At 44.3% G+C, this 18822-nt stretch overlaps 1 protein-coding gene across 5 annotated transcripts in view; it reads right to left on the bottom strand.

Annotated features, from left to right (window-relative positions):
- The window catches only part of ZNF136 (zinc finger protein 136), a 72102-nt gene that overhangs the window by 36341 nt on the left and 16939 nt on the right, over positions 1–18822 (bottom strand). For 3 of the 5 annotated variants that reach the window (XR_004667792.3, XR_008622087.2, XR_008622088.2), the window contains exons 2-4: positions 11143–11269; positions 10879–10939; positions 1966–10483 (exon numbers count right to left, since the gene is read on the bottom strand). Coding sequence is in view for 1 of the 5 variants with exons in the window: in XM_008966346.5 (XP_008964594.1) it covers positions 9052–10483; positions 10879–10939; positions 11143–11269 (1620 nt within the window). In the remaining 4 variants the exon portion in view is untranslated. Of the gene's footprint in view, positions 1–1964; positions 10484–10878; positions 10940–11142; positions 11270–18822 lie in introns of those variants that run through there. The other 2 variants (XM_008966346.5, XR_004667789.3) reach the window with 2 other exon arrangements.

The following is an 18822-nucleotide window of genomic DNA, read 5'->3' as shown; positions in this document are numbered from 1 at the left end:
CCTGAGATCAGGGGTTCGAGACCAGCCTGGCCAATATGGCGAAACCCCGTCTCTACTAAAAATACAAAAATTAGCCCCATGAGGAGGCACATGCCTGTAATCCCAGTGACTCGAGAGGCTGAGGCACAAGAATCGCCTGAACCCTGTAGGCGGAGGTTGCAGTGAGCCAAAATTACACCAGTGCACAGAGTGAGACTCTGCCGGCAAAAAAAAAAAAAAAAAAGTGGTACATATAAACAATGGAGTACTATTCAGTCATAAAAAAAAAAGAATGAAATCCAGTCATTTGTAACATGAATGGAATTGGAGATCATTATGTTAAGTGAAATCAGCCAGGCACAGAAAGATAAACATCACATCTTCTCACTTATTTGTGGGATCTATTATAAAAATCAAACAAGCCGGCCACGGTGGCTCACGCCTGTAATCCCAAAACTTTGGGAGGCCAAGGCAGGTGAATCACGAGGTCAGGAGATCGAGACCATCCTGGCTAACACGGTGAAACCCCGTCTCTACTAAAAGTACAAAAAAAGTTAGCCGGGCGTGGTGGCGGGTGCCTGTAGTCCCAGCTACTCAGGAGGATGAGGCAGGAGAATGGCTTGAACGCGGGAGGCGGAGCTTGCAGTGAGCCGAGATCGCGCCACTGGACTCCAGCCTGGGCGACAGAGAGAGACTCCATCTCCAAAAAAAAAAAAAAAAAGAAAGAAAATCAAACAACTGAACTCATGGACTTAGAGAGTAGGGTGGTTATTAGAAGCTGGGAAAGGTAGTGGGAGCCTGAGAGAAAGGAGAGGACAATTAATGGGTGGGAAAAAAAACCACACAGAACTGTACATTTTAAAATAACTTATAGAGTGTAACTGGATTGTTTGCAACTCAGATGCTTGAGGGGATATCCCTTTCTTCACGATGTGCTTATTTCACGTTGCATGCCTGCATCAAAACATCTTGTGTACTCCATAAATATATACTCCTACTATGTACCCACAAAAATTAGAAATAAAAAATTATAATACTTTTAGTAGCTATTGATTATATACATTTCAGATACATGAAGAAAATGACACACAAGTAAGTGGTCAAATCTTTTCCAGAATACAAAGTCAAGGACGGGCAGTGCCGACCTGAAACTGCTAAAAAAGACAGGTCACCCAGGGAAGTTGCCAAAGAGGAGCCCCAACCCAAGAGTTCCTGCAGTGTGTCTGTGCTCAGGAGAGATACTGGAAGGAGAGTCATAAGGATTTATGTAACAATTCCAGGTGGGTATTCTTTGCCTTCCTCGCATGTAAAATATCCGCAAACAAAAAAATAAATCCGTTAAAACGAGTCATCCCTGGTTCTTCGGAAAAATGAGAAACACGGCGTCCGTGTGAAATGCACCAGAGGCCAAACAATTGACAATGACGCTGTGAACTGGAGAGGGGGCGTTAGACTTTGGGAATGCGGGAAGGGATCCGCAAACTTAGGAATTTACTGCCAGCCCCAGGAAGAGATAGTCTGGAGACAGGATTATGGATTTGACACCCTGCTTTCCATACATTTGGAAACCTCAAGGGAAGATGGGTGACCTTTATGGAGAAAGGAGGGACTGAGGATCACACAGAACACTGCTCCTCCCACGCACGAACCCCACACACGAGTCGGAATCCTCCCCATGACCCTCCCGGGGCTCCCGTGCAATCTGGGGAGACAAGAGGCTGCGGCGTGCAGCTGCCCAGAGAGGGCGCCGAGGCTGAGGCCGGGGCCGCAGGCGTCGCGCAGGAACGGGACGGGATGCCCGGGGTCCCGGATGCCAGCCCAGCCCCACTCTGCGGCCAAGGGCACTGAGGGCCCAGCTGCGCCAGAGGGACCCGGGTCCCAGACCCCAGAGTCGCCGAGGGGAGCCCCGGGTCCCGCCACAGCCGGTTCCGGCCGGTTCCAACCTGTCCCTCCTCAGGTCTCGGGACTCCGGCCCCGCACACTCACCATTTTCCGGCTTCCAGGTGTCTGGCCGTCCTCCCTCATCTCCTGTATGCAGCATTGGTCACAACGCGCGTAGCAGGAGATATTACTACGGTCAGGTGATAGTCGAGGTGCCCAGCAACCGCGCTGCGTAACGACGTACGACGCCCACCTCTTTTATGCCGCGTTGCCCCACCCACCTTCCACGTGGCGCCTCTGATTGGACAGTTCACGAAGCCCCGCCCTCTTCACATGGAGTGACAGAGCTGCGAAAGGTCATGTCGCCGGGGCAACCCTGCTTCAGTCCGGGGGGAAACCAGTCCCAGCGAGGGGCAGTTGAGTAGAAGCCGAACTTGTTCCCAGCCTCTCGATGGACTCTGGCATCCTGTCGCAGCTGTTTCTGAACGCGGGGACAAAAGTGTGCGCGGCGAATTCCAGCCTCAGTTGCCAGATGTAGTGACCCTTTAAGGAACAAATCTACAGCAAGAGGGTCACCCAGGCAAGTCCTGAGTGGAACAAGAGGGTCTGACTCCTCCGGGGGCCAGGGACTTGGCCTGAGTCTAGAGGGCACTCGTGGAACTGTGAGCTCCGTTCACAAACACAGACGCTTTAAAAGTGACTTCGCCGTGTGTAATGAGTCTAGCTCCATTCTGACATTGACGGCTAACGGCATTGAGACCTCCACCCATTCCTTCCCCAATCCCCACACATTTACTTTAAATAAAGAATCCCTTGGCCTCCAGAGCCTTTTACACACAATCTCTTTGAACCCCACATCCCTAGCATGGATGCAAGGACGCTTATCAGACTAACCACAGCTGTGAGATATGTTCAATTAAACTCTGAAGTGTACATTTCACACTACAGGAAAATTTATTTTAAATAGGTTACAGATTGTGTTCGCAGAGAACTTTGAAATGTAAACGACTATGATATACCTAAGGTAATTGAATCCCTATTTTCACTGATACAAAAATGAACAATAAAAAGTGATGTAAATTAAGGTATATCTGGAAACTCTTAGTATGCTTAACAGATTAATCAAAAATCTGAAGTCATATGTATTTATTTGAAAAGCTATATCAGAATAAAACACACTACACAATGCATCCCTTTTAAGTGTACAATTCAGTAAAGTATATTCAAAGATGCAAACAGATAATCACAGTCAATTATAGAACATTTTCTTTTTTTTTTTTGAGATGGAGTCTCACTCTGTTGCCCAGGCTGGACTGGAGTGCAGAATGCAATGGCGCGATTCCGGCGTTCAAGCGATTCTCCTGCCTCAGCCTCCAGAGTAGCTGGGATTATAGGCGCACGCCACCGTGCTTGGCTGATTTTTGTATTTCTAGTGGCTAGGCTGGTCTTGAACTCCTGACCTCAAGTGATCCACCTGCCTCAGTCTCCCAAAGTGCTGGGATTACAGGCATGAGCCACCGCACCTGGCCTAGAACATTTTCTTTTTTTCTTGTTTTTTTGAGACGGAATCTCGCTCTGTCGCCCAGGCTGAAGTGCAGTGGCGCCATCTCGGCTCACTGCAAGCTCCGCCTCCCGGGTTCACACCACTCTCCTGCCTCAGCTTCCCGAGTAGCTGGGACTACAGGGCCTGCCACCACGCCCAGCTAATTTTTTGTATTTTTAGTAGAGACGGGTTTCACCGTGTTAGCCAGGATGGTCTTGATCTCCTGACCTCGTGATCCGCCCGCCTCAGCCTCCCAAAGTGCTAGGATTACAGGCATGAGCCACCGCGCCAGGCCTAGAACATTTTCATTACCTCAAAAAAGAAACTCCTGGCAGGGCACGGTGGCTCATGCCTGTAATCCCAGCATTTTGGAAGGCCAAGGCAGGAGGATAGCTTGAGCCCAAAAGTTCATGACCAGCCCTGACAAAAGAGCAAAACCCCATCTCTAAAAAAAAAAGAAAAATTAATTGGGCATGGTGGTGCACACCTGTGTTCTCAGCTACTCAGGAGGCTGAGATGGGAGGATTTCTTGAATCCAGAAGTTTGAGAGTGCAGTGAGCCTTGACAGCCTGGGCTACAGAGCAAAACCCCATCTCTTAAAAAAGAAAAACTTAAAAAACAAACAAAAAAGCAAAGCGGCTGCTCTATTTTCCATTCTCACCAGCAGCGTATGAGGGTTCCAAGTTCTCCATATCCTTGACATGTGTTATTATCTCACTTTTTCATTCTACCCATCCTAGTGGGTTTGAAGTGGTATTTCCTTGCCTTTTTGTTTAGCATTTACCTAATGATGTCCAGCATCTTTTCAGGTCCCCTTGCTCAGTTGTTTATCTTCCTTAGAAAAATGTATATTCAGCTGGGTGCTGTGGCTCACACCTGTAATCCCAGCACTTTGGAAGGCCGAGGTGGGCCGATCACTTCAGCCTAGGAGTTTGAGACCAGCGTGGCCAACATGGCAAAACCCGTCTCGACTCAAAATACAAAAATTAGCCAGGTGTCGTGGCACATACATGTAATCCAAGCTACTCCAGAGCAAGACCATGTCCCCTCCGCCTCCAGAAAAAAAGCTGTAAAACAGGCTCTGGCAGATCATTCAGGAAGTATTCTGAGAGGTTTTTGTCTTTTTGTTTTCTGGGTTTTTTTTTGAGACAAAGTCTGGCACTGTCGCTGGAGGCTGCGGCAGGAGAATCACTTGTACCAGAGAAGTGGAGGTTGCAGTGAGCCAAGATCGCATCACTGAACTCCAGCCTGGGCGACAGAGCAAGACTCTGTCTCACAAAAGAAAAAAAAAAAAAGAATTACTAGGGCCGGGCGCGGTTGCTCATGCCTGTAATCCCAGCACTTTGGGAGGCCGAGGCCAGTGGATCACGAGGTCAGGAGATCAAGACCATCCTGGCTAACACGGTGAAACCCCGTCTACTAAAAATACAAAAAATTAGCCGGGCGTAGTGGTGGGTGCCTGTAGCCCCTGCTACTCGGGAGGCTGAGGCAGGAGAATGGCGTGAACCCGGGAGGCGGAGCTTGCAGTGAGCTGAGATTGCGCCACTGCACTCCAGCCTGGGTGACAGAGCAAGACTCCGTCTCAAAAATAAAAAGAATTACCAAGGGTAGAATTAAGTTCACCTCTTCACTATATCAAATACAGAGAAATTTTTTGCTTCCTTAAATAGGAATCAAGCAACCAAAAAGCAGCATAAGTTCTGCAATAAATTCTTTTAAATACCCTCTTATTGATACACCTTACAGTCATTACTGGTTTGTGGTGGTATTTATTATTTTTTTATTTTTTGAGAGAGTCTCACTCTGTTGCCCAGGCTGGAGTGCAGCGGCGTGCTTGGCTCACTGCAACCTCCACTCCCAAGTAGCTGGGATTACAGATGTGCACCACCACACCAGGCTAATTTTTGTATTTTTAGTAGAGACAGGGTGTTGCTATGTTGTCCAGGCTGGTCTCCAATTCCTGGCCTCAAGTGATCTGCCCGCACTGGCCTCCCAAAATGCTAGGATTACAGGGTGAGCCACCGCGCCCGGCCTGTGGTAGTATTTATTACCACAATTTATTACACCCTGTTTGACAACCTGATAGTCCTTGGAAAGAAATCACTCACAACATGATTTGACTGTTGGTATTATGCATATGAAAAACTACTATCATCATAAAAGTTGTAATCAAATAAGCATGAAAACTAAAATTTATGAGGAAAAAAAGGCCTGAAGTTGTAAGCTCACAGTAATATTGACTCACAATGTTGGACAAATAGCTTAATTATAAAGTTTATCGGATCCATGATTGGAATGGGATATTTTAATATATATTCTCAATAAATACAAAACTCACCAGACAGTATGCAAGTTGCTTGCATACTGTTAATATTTCTAAGAAATGTGTAGAGAACTTTTGTTTGAGGAGGACATGTATATTGTTTGTAATCATATGTACTCAAACATAATTCAAAATAAACTGAGGGACTGCATTCAGCTATGAGTAACAGGAAACACCCGCAATGTTTCTATAATGAATAAGGTGCTTGTTCTCACATGAAAGAACGGGGTGAGACCCATCTCTGCATAATGCAGCAGAGGAACAAGCTCCATGTAGGGTTTTTCATTTTGTTTTTGGATAGTGCCATTGTAGCTCTCAACCTGCATCAGTAACACTCACTGTCCCTATGGACAAAAATGTTTATGTACAAACTGGACCGTACAGGAACCAAGTCAGATCATCAGACTATTCCCAACAATGACAATATGAACTGATTACTTGGCAGATATATTAGGGCCTTCAGGAATATCCAAATGGCAGCTGAATCTTTGATATGAAGCTTTTAAGAACATCTATGGAAATCCATAACTTTGAGAACATGGAGGTGAAGTAGCTAGCGGTGGATTAGAAGCTACTCTTTTTTTTTTTTTTTTTTGTGAGACAGGGTCTTACTCTGTACTCTGTCACCCAGGCTGGAGTGCAGTGGCATGATCTTGGCTCACTGCAACCTTCACCTCCCTGGCTCAAGCGATTCTCCTGCCTCAGCTGGGACTATAAGCACGCGACACCACACCCAGCTAATTTTTGTATTTTTAGTAGAGATGGGGTTTCACCATGTTGACCATGCTGGTCTCGAACTCCTCACCTCAGGTGATCCGACCACCTTGGCCTCCCAAAGTGCTAGAATTACAGGTGTGAGCCAGCACACCCGGCTGAGGATACTCTTGATTGGCAGGGCAAAGAATCAGGAAAATGGGCTAGATGACCATGTCCAAACAGCCCATATGCATCTGTCTCTCCGTATGATGCCTCCAAAATCTGACTAATGCGTTCTTCACTTCTGCATTCTAAACTTCCAGGAATTTAGGCTATTGATGCAGTCTACAGGTAACCATGAAAGAAAGAAATTCTGGGCCAGGCACAGTGGCTTATGCCTGTAATCCTAGTGCTTTAAGAGGCTGAGGCTAGAGGGTGACTTGAGGCCAGGAGTTTGAGACCAGTCTGGGCAACATAGCAAGACACCATCTCTACAAAAAAAAAAAAAAAAAAAAGATGAAAAACCAAAAACAAAAAGATTAGCTGGGCTTGGTGGCACATACCTATAGTTCCAGCCATTTGGGAGGCTGAGGTCGGAAGGCCACCTGAGCTCCAGAGTTTGAGGTTACAGTGAGCCACAGTCGTGCCACTGCACTCCCGCCTGAGTGACAGAGTGAGACCCTATTTCAGAAAGAAAGAAAGAAATGAAGTCTGAAAAGTTTAGTTCCCATTACCCAGATTGACATGACACAATCCATGAAAGGCATCTCCCATTTTAGATTTTATTATTCTATCATAGCTGTCTCCTTATCCCAAAATCAATTATACAAAGAGCAGCCAGAATAAATAACAAGGAGTAAAGAACAACAGGTTAAAACAATAATTCACGAGACTACAGTCTGTGATAAACTTTACATACTTAGAATTAACAACAACTCTTTAATAGGAAGCAAAATAAAATTATTTGAGCCAAGAAAAAAAAAATGGGCTAGGTGTGATGGCTCACACATGTAATCCCAGACTTTAGGAGGCTGAGGTGGGTGGATCACTTGAGGTCAGGAGTTCTACCAGCCTGGCCAACATGGTGAAACCCCATCTCTAATAAAAATACAAAAAATTAGCCAGGTGTGGTGGCACATGCCTGTAGTCCCAGCTTCCTAGGAGGCTAAGGTGGGAGAATCACTTGAACCCAGAAGGCAGAGGTTGCAATGAGCAGAGATCACGCCACTGTACTCCAGCTTGGGCAACAGAGCACAGAGCGAGACCCTGTCTCAAAAAGAAAAAAGAAGAAAGAAAAAAGAAAAAAGGAAAAAAAGGAGCTGTTCCAATAAATATGATGGAATGTATATAATGTGGAAAGGGAATCAAGAACCTGCTAAACGAAGCAAGTAGGTTCATATCAACATTTATTAAGACTTATTTTTCAGTGGTCCTCAATCACAGAACAATTAAGCAACCATATACAATTTAACATACCTGAATATGAGAAACACATTTAAATTCATTGTTGGATTAAACACATTTCAAAATGGAAAGACAAATATTTTATTTACTGACCTAAAACAACACTACCTATGAAATTCATGCACTATTGCTTTCAGATTACTTACAGGATTATATCAATTTAACATTTCTTTGTGAGATTAAGCATTTGAAATCCATAGTCAGAGAACTATTTTAAATATGAGCCACTAATTAACAAAATATACATATAGCTTCTACATTTCCATCAGGTTATGTATTTTCTAGAGACTACATGACCCGCTATGCATGAGGCTTTTTGAAGTACTTACATTTATAGGATTTTGCTGTATTAGAAGTTTTCAAATGACTTTTTTTTTTTTTGAGATGAGGTCTTGCTATGTTTTGCACACTGGTCTCAAACTCCTGACCTCAAGTGATCCTCCTGCCTCAGCCTCCCAAAGTGCTGGGATTACAGGTGTGAGCCACCACACCCAGCCAGAGCCAAAACATCTGTTCAAATTCAATACCTCAACTAGTGAGGCCCTGCTGGGATTGAAATCCAGCATCTCCTGTTTGCCAGACAAGTACTTTAACCCACAAAGCCACAGAGCCCTCAAATGACTTTAAAAGTATAATGGAAAACCTTCCTTGTAGTTTTCACATTTATAGTGTTTTGATCCAGGGTACATTCTTACATGTTGTCGAAAGCATGTGGGCTGGCTAAAAACGTTTGGACATTGCTTATATTCAAGAGCTTTCTCTTTTGTGTGTTCTTTCATGGCTTCAAGTGGAACTAAAATGACTAAAGGCTCTCCCACACTCTTTACATTTACCAAGGTTCTCTCCACTACGCATTCATGTGTGACAGGGTTGTGTGATGACAAAACCTTTCCTACACCCTTTACCCAGGGTTTCTCTCAAATATGGGTTCCTTTCCAAAAAGCATTTGTTTGGTTTTCTCCATGATGAGTTCTTTCATGTATTTGAAAGGAACTAAAATGATTGAAAGCTTTCCCATGTTACTTACATGTATATGGCTTCTCTCTAGAATTCTTTCATGTATTAAAAAAGGCACTGACAGAATTTCATGCTTTCCCACGTTACTTACATTCATAGGGCTTCTCTTCAGTGAGTATTTTAATGTATCTGACATGAACCCAGAGCATTAAAGGCTTTCCCACATGCATTTATAAGGTGGTCCATCTTCAGCATGTGTTAACATGTGTCTCTGAAAGCTGGCACGGCAAGAATAGGCTTTCCCACATTCCTTGCAATGATAGGGTTTCTGTCCAGTGTGAGTCCTTTCATGTAGTCGAAAGGAACTAGAAGATCTAAAGGCTTTACCACATCGCTTACATTCAAAGGGTTTCTCACCAGTGTGAATCATTTCATGTGTTCGAAAGGAGTTGAGATAACTGAAGGCTTTCCCACATTGCTTACACTCATAGGGTTTCTCTCCAGTATGAGTTCTTTCATGTATTCGAATTGATGTTGAAGAAACGAAAGCTTTACCACAATGTTTACATACATAAGGTTTCTCTCCAGTGTGAGTTCTTTCATGTATTCGAAATGGACTCAGAGAATGAAAGGGTTTCCCACATACCTTACATTTATAAGGTCCTTCTCCAGTATGTTTTATCATGTGTCTTCGCATACTTGGGATACAACTGAATGCTTCCCCACATTCCTTACATTCATAGGGTTTTTCTCCAGTGTGAGTCCTTTCATGTATTTGAAAGGTACTGGCAGATCTAAAGGCTTTACCACATTGTTTACATACGAAGGGTTTCTCACCAGTGTGAATTCTTTCATGTAGTCGAAGGGAGGGGAGATAACTGAAGGCCTTCCCACACTGCTTGCATTCATAAGGTTTCTCTCCAGTATGGGTTCTTTCATGTATTCGTAAGGTTGGGGAACAACTGAAGGCTTTACCACATTGCTTACATTTAAAGGGTTTTTCTCCAGTGTGAATTCTTTCATGCACTTGAAATGAACTCAGAGAATGAAAGGGTTTCCCACATACCTTACATTTATAAGGTCCATCTCCAGTGTGCTTTATCATGTGTCTTCGAACACTTGTGATACAAGTGAAGGCTTTTCCACATTCCTTACATTCATAGGGTTTCTCTCCAGTGTGACTTCTTTCATGTGTTCGAAATCTACTGGGATAATCAAAAGCTTTCCCACACACCTTACATTTATATGGTGTATATCCACTGTGTGTGATGATGTGTCTTCTAATTCTTTTGAGAGAAAAGAAGGTTTTTCCACATTCCTTACAATCATAGAGTTTTTCTCCAGTGTGAATTATCTCATGTGTTCGAAAGGAGTGGTGAGAACTGAAGGGTTTCCAACACTGGTTACGTGTATCTGGCTTCTCTCCATATTCCTGATATTCCTTTGGTTCATGTCCACTGTGATCTTTGATGTGTCTATTAAGGGATGACTGACCCATGCTGACTTCTCCATATACAATGCTTTCACAGAGTTTCACTCCAGGGATTTTCTTGCTCAGATTCTGATTTGCAAACTGGCTAAAAATTCCTCCACGCTGACTACCATCCTTAGTTTGATAGAGTCTTTCTAACATATGACTTCTGTAAAAAATGAGAAGGACATTACTAAGGATTTGTTAATCATTTTATATTAATAGCTATTAAACTTGCATTTTCAATATTATCAGGTAAAGCGTAGACTCGATGCCAAGTCTGATTTGTTTGAGCATGAATGAATTCAATGCTCTGCAATGGGCTTGACCGCAACTATCACTCAAACAGTGATATTCTTAAATAGTTTCTTAATTCTGTTGTCAAATGAACATTTTTATAAAAACTGAACATCTGTTTACACTGAAGAATATGTATTTGGGGAAAATATTCAAAAAATAAATCAATTTGAAGCTTGGCTTATCAGTTATGTTTGCCTGTTTTTAAAATTTCATGACATGCTAAGGTACTTTCAAGTGAATTTGCTTTCTCTGAGTACAAATTACCTTAGATTTCTCCCTCGGTGTTTGTAGTGATCCTTAATGTTCTGGTCCTTCCATTTTTTCCCTAAAACAGAGACCCAGAAAAATTCTGAATTAGTGCAAAATTATAGAAAAATTATTAGATTCTAGGTTCATGATACCCTGTGACTACGCCTGTTTCAGCCCCCCAAGTATTCTCCCTCCATGATGCAAACCATGGAACAGCATCACTGCACAAGAAGCACTTCTTCTTTAATTGACTAAGTGATGGAAGTATACAATCCTTACCTATAGAGGCCAGATTCCTCATGGTTTCCCACATCACATCTCTGTAGAGATTCTTCTGGGAAGGATCTAGCAAAGCCCACTCCTCCTGGGTGAAGTTCACATCTACATCCTCAAAAGCCACCGAGTCCTGAAACATCCCACATATGTGGAGAGGAGAATGGGTGAGACAGACAGGGCTGGGAAGCTGTACTCAATTCATAAGAAGTTCACATGTTTCAGGGGTCTGCAAACATTTACTCCACTGTTTGGTCATCATACTCACTTCCTTCCACACAGCAACTCTCATACTAGAATTGAACTATCGGGTAGAACAATAGCAGTGTCTGATCATCTTTCTTGGTGGTGGTTGCAAGGAGTAATACGTGCTGCCTGAGTCCCAGCTAATGTCTGCTCATACAGTGGACCTGTAGAACCTGTCATAACGAAGTCCTACCACCTACTATGCAAAAGAGTTTATATTAGCAGTCCTGAGACTGCTTACCCTTAAAAAAAGGCTCCTCACTCCTCACAACATTCATCTGAGGTAGGAGACCAACAGGACTTGTATTCTGATCACAACCCTACTGGCCAAAACAAGATCTGGCACAGGTAGGATAAAGTAAAGAAAGGGGCCAAAACCAGCAGACGACAAGAACAGCGATCTCCAGATGCTCTCACTGCTCATTAGCATAAAACACTCCCACCAATGCTATGACAGCTTACAAATGCCATGGCAATGACCTGAAAGTTATCATTCCTTCCTTAGAAAGTTTTAAATAACCCACCACTTAATTTGCATATAATTGAAAGTGGGTATAAATATAGTTGCCAAGAGACCATATGTTGCTGACTCTGGGTGTACTGCCTATGAGTTAGCACTGATCCACAAAGACCAGTACTGTTAAATAAAACACTGTTATCTAACACCACTGGCCTGCCCTTGAATTCTTCCCTGGGCGAAGCCGGAAACCATCCTGGGATAAGCCCCAATTTTAGGGCGCACCTGTCCTGCATCACATCCATTCCTGGTATCTGGGAAACGGATTTGGGGAAAGAGCCCAATGACCTATGTAAGAGTAGCTTGGTGCCTAAACTCTTTATGGAAAAAATATGAAAATTTCTGGCGTCCCACCTTCTGAGTGTTTGGGAATTTGTTACACGCGCAACACATAGTGCCCACCTGATGAGCCCCCAGAAACACTCCAGGAAGCATTTCGCATGTGTTCTCACAATTGGTTACTGGGAAAATTAAGCCCATCTTCTGTTATTATACTAAGAGAGAATACTTGCAAGCTTGTACCTATCCTGCAGATCAAATATAATTAAGTACTAAATGAGACTAATGAAGGATTTTTTACCTTTTTTTTTTTTTTTTTTTTTTTTAGACAGAGTCTGGCTCTCTGTTGCCCAGGCTGGAGCGGCGTGATCTCGGCTCACTGCAAGCTCCGCTTCCCGGGTTCATGCCATTCTCCTGCCTCAGCCTCCTGAGTAGCTGGGACTACAGGCAACTGCCACGCCTGACTAATTTTTTGTATTTTTTAGTACAGACAGGGTTTCACCATGTTAGCCAGGATGGTCTCAATCTCCTGACCTCGTGATCTGCCTGCCTCGGCCTCCCAAAGTGCTGGGATTACAGGCGTGAGCCACCACACCCAGCCCTTTTTTTTTTTTTTTGGATGGAGTCTTGCTCTGTCGCCCAGGCTGGAGTGCAGTGGCAGGGTCTTGGGTCACTGCAACCTCTGCCTCCCAGGCTCAAGCGATTATCCCGCCTCAACCTCCCGAGGAGGTGGGAGTACAGGCACGTGCCACCACACCCAGCTAATTTTTGTATTTTTAATAGAGATGGGGTTTCACCATGTTAGCCAGGCTGGACCCAAACTCCTGACCGCAAGTATCTGCCAGCCTTGGCCTCCCGAAGTGCTGGGATTACAGGCGTGAGCCACCACACCCAGCTTGATGAATCTTCACTAAATTGGTGAAAATAAATTGGTGAATTCACCAATTTATCTACTTACTTTCTCATCAAAATGTATCAGTGGCCGGGTGAACTGGCTCACACCTGTAATTCCATCACATTGGGAGGTTGAGGCAGAAGGATTGTTTGAGCCCAGGAATTCAAGATCAGTTTAGGCAACACAGTGAGAACCTCCATCTCTACAAAAAAATTTTAAAAATTAGCCAGCAGTGGTGGTGCACGCCTGTAGTCCCAGCTACTCAGGAGGCTGAGGTGAGAGGACTGCTTGAGACCAGGAGTATGAGAATGCAGCAAGCTATGATGGGTGCCAATGCACTCCAACCTGGGCAAAAGAGGAAGACCCTGTCTCAAGATAAACATACATAAATAGATAGATAGATAGATAGATAGATAGATAGATAGATAGATAGATAGATTCAGTTATGTGAAGCCATAATGAAGAGTGATTCTCCCTATTTCTCTGAGCTTTTTCTCCCTGTAGCCTTCTCAAGGCTACACTCTAGGATTCTATTTGAAATCACAAAAAAGGAGCTGGGAGCGGTGGCTCACGCCTAAAATCCCAGCACTTTGGGAGGCCAAGGTAGGAGGATCACTTGAGCTCAGGAGATTGAGACCAGCCTGGGCAACATGGTGAAACCCTATCTCTACAAAAAATTAGCCAGTCGTGTAGCCTGCACCTATGGTTCTAGCTGCTCATGAGGCTAAGGTGGAAGGACTGCTTGAACCGGGGAGGTGGAGGTTGCAGTGAGACGTGATTGTGCCACTGAACTCCAGCCTGGAGCCAGACTGTGTCTCAAACAAACAAACCAAAAAAACCCAAAACAACAACAACAACAACAACAAAATCACAAAAAAGAACAGACCTGAGAAACTTACTGCATATATGTTCTGGGGGGAAAAATTAAATACAAATTTTTAACAAATATAAGGGTAGATATTTATTTTTCTGAGATACACCTCTCATCCCTTTGGAAATATTTTAGCCTATCTTTCAAGCTTTAATGGTAAAATACATTTTACATGATGAAGTAAGTAAACAAATCTTCTTAAGGTGACAAAATCAGGGAAGGCCACTCTGACCTGGAACACAGAGAAATCTGACTTAACTGCCCAGTCAGGTCATCCTATCACATGGGACATCCCCCCAACCCCCATCCTGTCACTAAAGTGCTGCTCACCGACCCTTCCCAGAGACAATGGACTGTGCCCCCACCCCCATGCCTAAGTGCATTTTGCTTTTCAAGTTCTTGCATAACCTGGCAGAGGTGGGTTTTCCTTGTCTTTTGGGATCATTTTTCTCCCTTCAAGTACTCTGAGAGAATCCAGAGGGCAAGAATCATTTTCTGTCTTTCCCCTCAATACTGCCATCCAATTAGCTGACCACTAACATGTCTCCAAAGAATGAAAACTGGGGCTAGAGAAAAACAAGCTGAGTGTCCCAAGAGGTGAGCTTTTCAGAGGAAGAGTAAACCATGTCACTGCTTCTAGGTCCAAGGCATCCAGGGGCTCCCCTGAGGGGCCACATGAGCTGATACTCACTAGACCCTCCAAGAGACATGGAAGCTATGGGCTTCTTGGGGCAGCCCCAGTCAGTTCTGAACCCCAGGACCAGGAAAAGAGAGGACAGGCTGAGGGCAATCAACCCTGCAAAGTTTCCAAAGGGGAACCTCAATGCAAAGGCATTCTGATAAGGGTTTGCACTTAGAGAGGATAAAAGAGAGACACAAAGCTTTTTCACAATGGAGTTTCAGGTGGTTATTCTCTGCTTACCTCTCAGGCGAAAAGGTCACAAACATAAAAGAAATCTTTATAAAACTGTCATCCACTGCTTTCTGCAAAAATGATAAACTTAAAATATGACATCTTTCTCTAATGGAGAAGGAAGGACAAATAGTCAGCTGGGCGTGGTGACTCACACCTGTAATTCCAGCACTTTGGGAGGCCAAGGTGGGTAGATCACTTGAGGTCAGGAGTTCGAGACCAGCCTGGCCAACACGGTGAGACCCCATCTCTACTAAAAAACACAAAAAAATGGCCGGGCGCGGTGGCTCACACCTGTAATCCCAGTACTTTGGGAGGCAGAGACAGGCGGATTGCGAGGTCAGGAGATCGAAACCATCCTGGCTAATACGGTGAAACCCTGTCTCTACTAAAAATACAAAGAAATTAGCCGGGCGTAGTGGCGGGTGCCTGTAGTCCCAGCTACTCGGGAGGCTGAAGCAGGAGAATGGTGTGAACCCGGGAGGCGGAGCTTGCAGTGAGCCAAGATCACACCACTGCCCTCCAGCCTGGGCGACTCAGTGAGGCTCTGTCCACCCCCCAAAAACATTAGCTGGGCGTGGTGGCAGGTGCCTGTAATCCTACCTACTCAGGAGGCTGAGGCAGGAAAATCGCTTGAATCCAGGAGGCGGACGTTGCAGTGAGTGGAGATTGCGCCACTGCATTCCAGCCTCGGCGACAGAGTGAGACTCCACCAAAACAAAACAAAACAAAACAAAACAAATGCAAAAACAAAACAAATAGTTGATAACACTGTGCATCCGAGAACAGAAGTTGGTGTTGGGAACTGCAGAAATTATACCTACAATTTAGCAGTTTGCTGCCAGATCAAGGAGAGTTAGGCTGGGGGTGGATTTGATACCCTGCTTCCCACACATTTGAGCAACTCAGATGAAACAGAATCGGATGCTGATGGCGAGGAGGCCTGGGCCCCTCCAGCCATGTCGGACCCCAGGCCCCTGCACACTTGCCATTTCCCACACTCGCCATTTCCCATCTTCGGGGTCTCCTGGGTCCTCCCTCCGGCTACCACGGCCAGCACAGAGCACAGAGCCAGGGCAGTGGAGCCAGGAGCCAGAAGAAAGGTAATGCAGCCAGCTCAAGAAAAGAAAATTCACCACAAGATCGTACAGGGTGGGGTGAGGTTGGGGGCAGACAGGGCTCTGAGGCGTGCGTGATTGGACAATAAGTAGGATGCCATCCTGGCACCCCTAACTGGATATAACTTCAGGCTCCGCCCCTGTGGCTTAAGGGGCAGAACACTTAAGATGTTTCAACAGGGATCCAACATGGTTCTAGCACACACCGTATGCAGTGGTGTGCCTTCCTCCAGGTTCCAGATACCCATGTCCAAAGTCAGCATCACATATTACATGCATTAAAACTTTTAACCAATGCAAAAATGACAATAAGCCATACCTATATCTTTACGGGGAATCATTATTGTTAACCTCAAAAAGGCAGGACTGTCTATATTGCTATGCACTATCTACATCCACACTTAAGCAGTTCCTGAAATGGTGCTGAAGATGTATTAGAGGTGGAAATATAAATGACCGATGGTGACATTTCTTCACTCACTGATGTTGCCACCCTCCACAGAGAACATATACACACACCCTCAGCTTCCGTATTATCTCACACCATGATTTACTTTCCTTCAAAGTGCTTATTTCCTTCTTATAAACCAGTCTTACCATTTTTTCAACCCCTCTCCTTTCTCACAAAAATATAAGCACCAGGATTTCAAGAATTTATTCACTTTGTGTTCCCATATCAGAGCCTTCAGTGCCTGAATTAAGCCATCATTTGTGCTGAATTCTGGATGTTCTGAGTCTACAGTTCTGGCATATGAGGCATATTGAAAAATTAGCATCAAGAGCATATTATCTGAGCAAGAGAGGCTTGATTAGAATAGTGATCATGTCTCTGTCCCTTGCTAGGTTTATATTCTGACAACTTTCCTAGAGGCATTAGCCTAATTTGACTAATAAGGGAGACTTTTAAAAATTATCAGTAGTTGGCCAGGGGCGGTGGCTCACACCTGTAATCCCAGTACTTTGGGAGACCGAGGCAGGCAGATCACGAGGTCAGGAGATCAAGACCATCCTGGCTAACATGGTGAAACCCCGTCTCTACTAAAATTACAAAAAAATTAGCCGGGTGTGGTGGTGGGCACCTGTAGTCCCAGCTACTCGGGAGGCTGAGGCAGGAGAATGGTGTGAACCCGGGAGGTGGAGCTTGCAGTGAGCCAAGACTGCACCACTGCACTCCAGCCCGGGCAACAGAGCCAGACTCTGTCTCAAAAAAAAAAAAATTATCAATAGTTAGAATTTATATATTTCAACTGAGGTATCTTATGGGAAGCCATGTCTAATTCATCATAAGAAATATTTCAGTGTTTAGGTAATAAATTTAGCACCACTCCATCTTTTTTACTTCTGGGTAAGAACTATCACAATAACCAAGGCCAGAAATAACCTTGCTTCTTCATAGTATACAATCCAGAGAAGCTTCTTGCTTTGAATAGCAATCAATACACCTAAAGCAAGCACACGTCCTATAAGAAATTCTTTTGGGCTGGGTGTGGTGGCTCACGCCTGTAATCCCAGCACTTTGGGAGGCCGAGGCTGGCAGACCACCTGAGGTCAGGAGATCGAGACCACCCTGGCCAACATGGAGGAACCCCGTCTCTATAAAAAATACAAAAATTAACCAGGCATGGTGACCTGTGCCTGTAATCCCAGCTACTCAGGAGGGTGAGGCAGGAGAATAGCTTGAACCTGGAAGGCAGAGGTTGCAGTAAGCCCAGACTGTGCCACTTGCACTCCAGCCTGGGCGACAGAGTGAGACTCCGTCTCAAAAAAAAAAGAAAAAAAAAAAAGAAATTCTTTTGCGTGCTCTCCTATTGATACACCACACAGTCACGTATGGTTTACTATCATATTTATGATGACTTTTTTTTTATACCTTCTTTGACAGGAGCTATGGTCCTGATAATCTTTGGAAAAAGGTTAAAAGCTTGATTTAACTTTTGGTATCATAAGTGAATGAGAAATAATTCTTGTGATAAAAACTGTGACTACATGAGCATGAAAATGAAAATTTATGTGAAAAAAACACACCTAAAATTGTATGCACAGAATATTGATTCATAATTTTTATTTTTTTTTTCTTTCTTTCTTTTTTTTTTTTTGTGAGACAGAGTCTCATTCTGCTGCCCAGGCTGGAGTGCAGTGGCATGATCTCGGCCCACTGCAAGCTCCGCCTCCCAGGTTCATGCCATTCTCCTGCCTCAGCCTCCCGAGTAGCAGGGACTATGGGTGCCCGCCACCACGCCCGGCTAATTTTTGCATTTTTAGTAGAGACAGGGTTACAGCGTGTTAGCCAGGATGGTCTCGATCTCCTGACCTCATGATCCACCCACCTCGGCCTCCCAAAGTACTGGGATTACAGGCGTGAGCCACCACTCCCCGCCCGATTCACAATATTTAACAAATAACGCCACAAAATTATAAAGTTTATTATAAAGTTGATCTGATCCATGATTGCAATGGAATTTTTTATATAACTTAGCAGCAAATGAAAAAGACATTAACATTTGTTAGCATACATGCTGTTCGAAACCAGTTAGTAAACTATTTCTAAGAAACATGTCCAAAAATGTTGCTTGAGGAAATAATACATACTATGTTTGATCACATACAATCAAACCTAACTCAGGGATTCAGCTGTGAATAATAGGAAAGACCCACAATCTTCCTGATATGAGGAAGGTGCTTAATCTCACAAAAGAGTTCTGGGTGAAACCAGACACTGCAGAAAGAGTACATAAACAAGTTCCCATGTAGCTGTTTTTGACAGCACCATTGTGGATGTGGATGTCAAACTAAAAAGCTTTTTAGCACAGCAAAGGAAACAATTAACGGAGTGGAAAGGCAGGCAAC

This window comes from Pan paniscus, chromosome 20, assembly GCF_029289425.2.
Source record: "Pan paniscus chromosome 20, NHGRI_mPanPan1-v2.0_pri, whole genome shotgun sequence".
In the NCBI taxonomy this organism is placed as follows: Eukaryota; Metazoa; Chordata; class Mammalia; order Primates; family Hominidae; genus Pan; species Pan paniscus.
The sequence above is the reverse complement of the archived record's forward strand: the minus strand, read 5'-3'. Positions and strand labels throughout refer to the sequence as shown.